This window comes from Engraulis encrasicolus, chromosome 6 (assembly GCF_034702125.1).
Source record: "Engraulis encrasicolus isolate BLACKSEA-1 chromosome 6, IST_EnEncr_1.0, whole genome shotgun sequence".
Lineage (NCBI taxonomy): Eukaryota > Metazoa > Chordata > Actinopteri > Clupeiformes > Engraulidae > Engraulis > Engraulis encrasicolus.
In genome coordinates this window covers 15,598,234-15,607,653 of record NC_085862.1, presented here as the reverse complement: position 1 = coordinate 15,607,653, position 9,420 = coordinate 15,598,234, and the positions used below count along the sequence as shown (strand labels likewise).

Sequence of the window (9,420 nt, the reverse complement as noted above, 5' to 3'; positions counted from 1 at the left end):
AATTGCGCACAACAGGCAAATTGTTTTTATTTTATTTTTTATTAATATTACAAAAGGTGATTTTGGTGAGAATTTGATGGACAAAAGAGGGGGGCATGGAATGGCTTTCCAATAAAAGTGGGGGGATGCATTGTGCGCTTATCCAGTAGCTTACATAAATACACAAATAAACAAATGCCCACATGGACATTTCAAGACACAAATAACACAGGAATAGTCAGGGAGGGGAAAATAAAAATAGTTAAGTGAAAAAGTAATATAGAGACCACAACAATTTGTACATTTTAACATTTGTACAGTAAAAGTGTTTATTTTACTGTCAAACAGTATCAGTAATGTGAATTAACCAAAGAGTGTGTTAGGAGTGTTGTTGGAGATGCAAGTGTGGGCTGCCAAACCAGTCAGTCTGATGAGAGAGTGAGAGAGAAGAAGAGAGGTCACGGATATGAAGCTTCTGTCTGCCTTGTGATTTTCCTTTATTTACTTTGAATGCAAACAGAGATCAGTTAAATCAACATTACACTGTCAACAGCAACTTCCAAAGAATTTTGATTTGCATCACTTGTCTTGTTTGAAAAAACTATTTGCTGATGGAAATATTGTTCAACCCCTGGTTAATACCCGGATAACGTCCTCAAACCGGCCGTTTTTTGAAGTGTGGAGTTATGTACACTTTTCGCACTCAACGGCCGCCATGTTTGTTATGTAGTTTCCTCTCTGGTTGAGTGTCAGATTGGACAAACTGCCGAATCTCTGATGACAGCATAGTTTTGATTCCAAAGACAATAGCCATGTGTATAAGAGAAAGGGGTAACTTACAAAAATTGTCAACATAAGGAACAGTGTCTTCCGTGATGAATTGTATTGGCGGTTGGTAAACTCTGATGACACGCGACAACCGTCATTTCCGTGAAGTGTATCAGACAGAACGTGAATTGGACCTGCACTTCACCCTCAAATTTAGCCATTAAGTTGAGGGTGGAAAGTGCACTGTATCACAGTACACAGTGCACAGTATGGAGAATGGAACACGCTACTAAAGTAGTGAAGCTGTGAAGTAATGAAACTGGGTCACCTGGGGTGAAACTGGTTCCACATTGTTTCACGTGTCAAAATAAATGATACTGTAGGCCTATGTCTTAAACAGTGGTAGTGTCACGCAATCTCTTGGCAAAGTGTGAGGAAGCAAAACACTAAGGGGATGTTCCCCTCACCCTTGTTGCTCACCCAAACTGTGCTGCCACTTGGCCAGGACACCCTTTTAGAAGATCTAATCTCGATGGGTCTGTTTTCCAGGTAAAATAAAAATGTTAAACTATATACAAACAAACAAAAAAATATATAAAGGGATATTCCCTTACACTGGTTGCTCCCGGGTGGAATTTGGCTCCATGACTTGGCATGTCTTAAAATCTGCCAAGCCTGTGTTTTTGTTAAGCTGTTAAAGTAAAGTATATTACAAGTACAGTTATGACGCGTCCGGGATGCGAGCCCAGACCTTCTGGCGTACCAAGCTGGGGCTCTAACTGCTAGACCGACGAGTTGGGTTCAATGGCATGGTAGTGAGAGCAGAACCAACCAACCATGTGTTTTTGTTAAGCTGTTATTGTTATTATTTAGTTAAGCTGTTATGTTATTAAGTATGTACAACTACAGTTATTATGTTTTTTTTCCGCTACTGTTATCAATTCACATAAATATGTGCACTGTTAAGCTGTTTTCTCTAACTTATCAGTTTGTAGTTATTATTGCTAGGCCTAAAATGTAAAAGACATTTAGTGACATGTTAGGATGCATGCGAGCGAGCGTGCGTGCGTGCGCGTGTGCTGTACTGTGTGCAAACGTGTGTGGATGGTGCTACAGTGAGACACCGACATGGATAATAAAAGAGTCATTCAGTAGCAATCGTATGAGGAACAAAGTACGTTTCATTAAACATCCAAGAGGTTTCACCCTCACATTTTATTTTCCCCAGTGACTCTGTGACCTTCTCTCCCTCCACTTTTCTGTCTGTCTGTCTCAGGGCTGATAGTATTCAGGCTCCATGCCTGATTTCAAGCTTGATAGAGTTTGCAAAAATAAAAACATTGATAATAATTAGCCATTAGGTTATTCTTCTCTCAGAAAGTGTTACAGGTTCAGGGTTTTCTTCTGCTATCAGGCTTGAATAATGGTCATACACAGGCTATTAAATGTTTGAATAATGTGTCAAAATCTCTATGCAGTATCTTGTCGTCGTCGTTAGAGCAAGGAAAAAAGTTCAGGCTCAGGATTTTTTTTTTCACTATCACCCCTGGTCTGTCTGTCTGAGGAATGTCTGCTTGCCCCCTGCAGCCGGCTATTATGACTCTCGCTGTGCTGCCTGTAGCCTCTTTGTACAGACGGGTGATAACTGACAATCAACAGTAATGACAATATGACATAGCCTAACCTATAGTAGGACAAGGGGTTGCGAATAAATTTGAATAAATGAATAATACATTTGATGCAAATTCAACTTCATTCACTTCACTTCATGTCTTGTCATTTATTGTTTCAGATCTTCTCATACAAGTGAAAAAGATATAAAAAAGATTAAATCATGAGTAGCAAACAAATGCCTTGTGTTGTATGTGTATAGGTACGTAGCAATCATGTGTGTATCTGCATGTGTGTATGTGCATGGGTTCATGTGTGTGTGTGTGTGTGTGTGTGTGTGTGTGTGTGTGTGTGTGTGTGTGTGTGTGTGTGTGTGTGTGTGTGTGTGTTCAGCTGCTCTTCTCTCTGGCCTCTCCAGACTCCTTCTTCTTGGGGATGCGGAAGCGTCCCTTCTGGGAGTACAGCAGGTTCCGGCTGAACAACTTGGGGATGTGTCCCATGTACAGGAACACAGCTAGTGCCATGCCTGTAACCATGACAACACAGGTGTTTGAATTTATATACTTCTCCGACATGAATATTCGTCAGACATCATGGATAATATTTGTGCTCCCAAACCATTTATAATTTGTTGTGATCTCTCTCTCTCTCTCTCTCTCTCTCTCTCTCTCTCTCTCTCTCTCTCTCTCTCTCTCTCTCTCTCTCTCACACACACACACACACACACACGAGCAGGGCTCAAAAATAATACCAGCCAACTGGCCAAATGCTGGTGAAAATTCAGTTTGGCTGGTAGAAAACACTAACTTACTCACCACATTGACCCATTAGTGAGTGTGTTTGACTAGTAAGATTAACATCTACTAACTATTTTGGCTGGGAATAAAAAAAAGTTAATTTAGAGCCCTGCACACAAGCAAACATGTAAACAAAAAACAAACAAACCCCAATGCTGTTTAAGTCCCATAAGCTTATGCAGTGTTTCTCTGAATCCTATAACTTCTCAAACTCACCAGAGAGGGGCGCTGTCCAGTAGACGAGGGCGTACTGCAGGAAAGAGAAGCCGGGGCAGTAGAAGGTGACAGCATATGCCAGAGATGGGTTAGCCAACCCAGATGAGTAGCTGCTTGCTAAAATAGAACAGATAGTATGGCTTAACATGAGTAAGGGGTTAGCCAACTCAGACAAGTATGCTAGCTGAAATAGTAGGCCTACATAATATGGTTCACTAACACAGAAGTAAGGGGCCAGCCAAGCCTGGTGAGTAGCTGCCATCTGAAATATAAGGACTACATATGAAGGGTTTATTTGCAAAACGGTGTATCTCCATTTTGTAGAATGTTGGGAAATTTACATTTTTGTATTGGGCATTCCATTGAAAGGCATTGCAAAATGCATTTTATATCGCTAAAAAAACTGTGTTCTCAAAATATTTGAATGGTAAGAATTCACACATAGGTGATATGACGTCTGAACAGTCATTTCCAATAATAAAATGCAAAAGTAAAAAAAATCGAGATACACCGTTTTGCAAATAAACCCTTCATAGATATGATTTAAGATGTAAGGGGCTAGCCAAGCCAGACAAGTAGCTGCATGCTGAAATAGTAGACATACAAGCATAGAAACATACCACACCAGCATAGATACAGCTTACGTAACGCAGAAACACCATATACGTAGATAAAGCTTAACATAGAGACACATCCACCCCAGCATATAGAGAGTTTATCACAGCACACTGAGATACACACCAGGGTTGCCAGATGAAGCCGATAATTTCCAGCCCAAAAAATGCTCAAAACCCGCGTAGAAGCACACAATCCCGCCCAATTCTATTGATTTCTATAGCAAAAACTGGGCGGGTTTTCCTGCTGAATGCCATTTTTACTCGCACACGGCCATCCTAAGCAGCCCAATTGGGCGGGAAACAGCCCAATCTGGCAACACTGATAGACACAGCACGTAGCACTAGCACATAGGACTTCTGATGAATCACAAATGGTGTACTTCAGTGTTCATGTTTCAGTGTGTATGGCGTATTAGTTGCACACTGAAACATAGTGCTCAAAGTGCACAATGCCCCATTTGAGATCCAGCAGTAGTGTATGGTGTATAAAACAGTGGCCTTATTGGTCCCAGTGCAGCCCTGTGTGTGTGTGTGTGTGTGTGTGCGCGTGCGCGTGTGTGTGCTCATGTGTGTGTTTGCAAAAGAGCCGACGGGGAACAAAGGGGCCAGTTGTCCCGGGCCCGGGGACAGAGCAAATTGGGCCCTCACTACATTGTATGAATTAGGTGGTGGGCCCTTTCAACTGGCTTTGTCCTGGGCCCGACCAAAGCGGTCAGTGGCCCTGTTAGTGTGTGTGTGTGTGTGAGTGTGTGTGTGTTTGTGTGTGTGTGCGTGCGTGCGTGCGTGCATGTTGCCCAAACTCAGAGGGTTTACACAGGAACAGAAGGCCCTTTCACAGATTCCATAGTTAAACATTAACAGTGGCCAGTCCCCGCTTTACACATTCAGAACATTCAGCATATTGTGTTTTATGGTATATACATCAACTCCTTTGTCCATCGCCTGTGTTAAAGCCTTACTGTCACCAAAATTGTAATGACCAAGTCTTAATTTGGCTCTCGTTCTGATAATGTAGTGGAGCGTTATCAGCGAAGCGTGAATGGGCCTGCCTGCGTACCTATCTGCACAAAGAGGTTAAATGCTATGAGGAAATCGGTGTGCGTGCTTTGTATGTAGGCTACTGTATGTGGGTTTTCAGTCACATGCGGCAACTCTATGCTACTATACCGGTCGGCCGGGAAACGGTCTGCTTTGGGCCAGCCCACTTTCATTTTGACCATTCTGCCTCTTTTTTCCCCACTTTGTCTAATGATTGAACGACCTGACACAGATTACTGATACGGCAGCCAAAGTTGCAGCATACTGTATCATGTCAGAACACTTTGGCCTGGACTAAAGAAAGGGACCTAGGAGGCTTTCCTTGTTTCAATACAGCCTAAAAGAGCTGCTTGTGTATTACCCCACAGGTGTGTGTGTGTGTGTGTGTGTGTGTGTGTGTGTGTGTGTGTGTGTGTGTGTGTGTGTGTGTGTGTGTGTGTGTGTGTGTGTGTGTGTGTGTGTGTGTGTGTGTGTGTGTGTGTGTGTGTGTCTTACCTGCGTGTGTGAGCAGGGTGTGTGTGAATGCGACGAGGGGGACTCTGATGAGAGTGTGTCTCTTGAGTGTGTACAGCACGAGCAGATGCAGCGTGAGGGATGTGCCCATCTCACACGCGAAACCCTGGAAACACACACACACATGCACGCACACACACACACACACGCACACACACAGTTATACGTATACAATATACATCCATATAATACAGTAACCGTATAATACAGTATAAAACAAAATACAATGAGGTGTGTGTGTGTGTGTGTGTGTGTGTGTGTGTGTGTGTGTGTGTGTGTGTGTGTGTGTGTGTGTGTGTGTGTGTGTGTGTACCAGTAGAAGTGAGGATTTCAGTGAGGAGGAGCACTCGTCTCCCATCAGGCTACGGAGCATGTGCATGTCACTCAGCTCCAGGGCCCAGTAGGCCTTAGACAGCATCAGGCCCAGATAAGCGCCACCTAGCTGCCAGGAGGACAAATACATAATATACATTTTACACAGATTAGGTGGAGAATATACGGTACATAGGGTCCGTATTAAAGGTGCACTGTGCAGGATGGTGGCGAGAGTAGGTAACTATGCTGCTGACTGAAGCTGTGCTGCCTATTACCACATTTGATGTTTCCATAAATATTTACTAATTAATAAACTAATATTAACTTGTGTGACGTAAGTACAGCAAGTTTTGCAGTTAAAAAATTATATTTCTGGAAATTCAAACTGGCGGAAATGTATAAGATACACCTTTTGGAATGTTTCCAGTCATAGTAGAGTAGTAGAGTATAATTTATTGATCCCATGGGGAAATGAAGGTGTACAGTAGCATACACACATACATAAATACAAAAAGGCATTGCCCATGAGACATTACACACATACTTCCACAAAAAATAACCATGTATAGATCACTGTTACATACAGTACATTTAGCCAAGGCATCTCTCTCTCTCTCTCTCTCTCTCTCTCTCTCTCTCTCTCTCACACACACACACACACACACACACACACACACACACACACACACACACACACACACACACACACACACCAAATTATAGTGTCCACATTGTCACCTGTGTCTTAGCTGAGTGGCACATAGAACTCATAATGAATACTCAGAATTTGATGGTTGGGGTAGGTATTTGTGAAAAGGGTAACATTTGTGATTCTGGAAATAAACTACTAAAAAGACTACACAGTGCACCTTTAAACATATTAAACAACTGCAGCGCCTAGTAGACTTTAGACATCAGCACTCGATGAGCACCACCTAGCTGCCAGCCATTGAAATCCAGGATAGATAGGTCTATAGTTAAACATACTGTATGTATGTAAACAGCTCCGGCAGCATTACCTGAACTCAAAGTGGCTTTACATTCAACATGGTGCTTCATTGTAGACTTGGATAACGTCACTCATTCATACGGTATGTCACGTATTTGCACTACAAGGGACTGTTGCAATGCACTATCTAGGATAATCATTGCACTATGGAACTCTCATGAGCACTAGACATATTTTTTCTGCATATCACAAAGACTGTGTGTGTGTGTGTGTGTGTGTGTGTGTGCGTGTGCGTGTGCGTGTGTGTGTGTGGACTGTGATGTTGTGATGATTGAGAAAATCCTCACCCCTATCATCCTCAGTGCACTGCTTCATGATCACTTCCCCTTTTGTCCTCATTCACCTTACCAGGATTTATGTTCTTTGTTGAATACTATTCATGCCTTAGTTCAATCTACTCTACATCAACTCTACATCACAGTACAACTCTACATCACAATCACTACCATAATCATAGATGTATTGTCAACACTCATTCTTGGTTCACAGAATATGTTTTTGCACAATTGTCCTTTATTTATTGTCCCTCCCTGACTATTACCTGTGTTATACGTTTTTTGAAATGTCCATGTTGGCATTGTGTGTATTTATGTAGGCTACTAGACACCATAATTTCCCCCGGGATCAATAAAGTTACTCCACTCTACTCTACATTGGTCATCATCAGAGGAGCAGCCGCTTGGGGCCCCCAAAGCCCCTAGATCAGGGGTATTCAATTAAATGTCACTGAGGGCCTGTTTTTTAAATTCCTCCCAGTAAAGGGGCTGAACTATACACATGTATTATGGTTGCCGACTGTCAATGAAAAAAATATGGGAGAAAAAAATATGGGTTTTGCATTTCTTAGATGTAATTGTCTGCATGTTAACGTCCCGTGTCCTGTTTCAGCATGATAACGGAACCCATACTTTTATGTCTTAATTTAAAAAAAAAAACCTATTCTGTATTTCAAGGGGCTTGTGGGGGGCCAGAACCTTGCTGTCCAAGGGCCTTGCTGGCCAACCTTGCTGTCTGGCCCCAGGGCCGCCATTCTTTTGCATTTTCGCTTGGGGCCCCACCTGACCCTAGAATCGCCTCTGGTCATCATCATAGTTACCTAGCTGGAAACTGAGTGGGACAGATTAGACATACAGTAGCTAGTATAATACATCCCATAGTTCTCATATCACATCATATGGCTGCCATGGTTACCCACAGCAGGAGGCTAAATGGCATGTATAAAGTAGCATATGTTCTCAAAATATTTGAATGGCAAGAATTCACACATAGATGACATGCCTTTTGAACAGTCATTTCCAATAATAAAATGCAAATGTCAAAAATGGTGGATACGTCGTTTCGCAACGAAACTCTTCATATGTAGGCCACATAAACATCCCATAGTTACTATAACACATCCCATGGTTGAAATAGTTGCGTGCAGAGGGAAGGTGAGTGACATGTCTATATACATATATATATGCCTAAAACATCCCATTACCATAGCGCATCATATGGCTTGCCATAGTAGCATGTCTATATGTAGGCTACATATATAAAACATCCCATTACCATAGCACATCATATGGCTTGCCATAGTAGCATGTCTATATGTAGGCTACATATATAAAACATCCCATAGTTACTATAACATATCCTATGGTTGCCATAGTTACCTGCAGCGGGATGCTGAGCAGTGTGGAGGAGGTGGAGGAGCGCACGAGGAGCATCTCCTGCAGGGAGGAGCTGGGGTTGCCATCGGCGACGGGGAAGCAGAGGCCGTGGGCCAATAGCGTGATGAAGAGGACGGAGAGGATGACTTCGGGGCCCAGCCCCCCAGCCCAGCCGCCCAGCTCCTCCACCAATCGGCACTCGAGACGGCAGGAGGCCAGGGCCAATGAGGCGGGGAGCTGCGCTAGGTACGCCCACCGCCCGCCCTTACGCCGCAGCCACGCACCAACCACAGCACTCAGGCCCATCACAGAGAGGAAGTAGGCCAGCGTCACGTTCAGGTTCGACATGGCTGCAGCCAATCACACGCAGAGGCAGACGGAGGACAGCCAATGAGCACGTAGAGTGGCAGGTGGGGAGAGCCAGTCAGCACAGAGAGGGAAATAGGGGATCCTGTGATCCTGACGTGGTTAGTTCCAAACAGAGAGAGAAGAGGCGAGAGAGGAGGGAGGAGAGTTGTCTAACTCAAACTGCAACTTTAAAAGTCGAGGAGAGAAGTGGGGAGGTGTCAATTAAAATCCAAGCTACTTTAAGAGAAGTGCGAGGAGAGGTGTCCAACTACAAATGGGAAAGGCAGGTGTCAAACCCTAAGCTACTCTAAAAGGAGAGGAAAGGTGTCTAACTGCAAAAGACAGGAGAACAGAGGTAGGTTGAAAAAGGACAAGCGTCTAAGTCAAACTGTAAACTCTAAAAGATAGCTGTAAAAGATAGGAGAGAAGTGGGCAAGAAAAGTCTCTACCCTAAGCTGCTCTGAAAGAGAGGCATCCAGCTGTAGAAGGGGAGAGGGTAGAGCATAGGACAGGAGAAGGGTCTAGCTGCAAAAGAGAGGAGTGGAGAGGAGAGAACA

The 9,420-nt window shown here is 43.4% G+C and overlaps 1 protein-coding gene across 1 annotated transcript; it reads right to left on the bottom strand.

Annotated features, from left to right (window-relative positions):
• Positions 1-1,911: 1,911 nt before the first annotated feature.
• Positions 1,912-9,420, bottom strand: LOC134450789 (aquaporin-12-like). Its single transcript, XM_063200772.1, has 5 exons — positions 8,519-9,420; positions 5,853-5,981; positions 5,522-5,645; positions 3,372-3,488; positions 1,912-2,884 (listed from the first exon to the last, which is right to left on the bottom strand). Exons 1-5 carry the CDS (start codon positions 8,861-8,863, stop codon positions 2,748-2,750), a joined length of 852 nt encoding a protein of 283 aa, XP_063056842.1. The 5' UTR covers positions 8,864-9,420; the 3' UTR covers positions 1,912-2,747.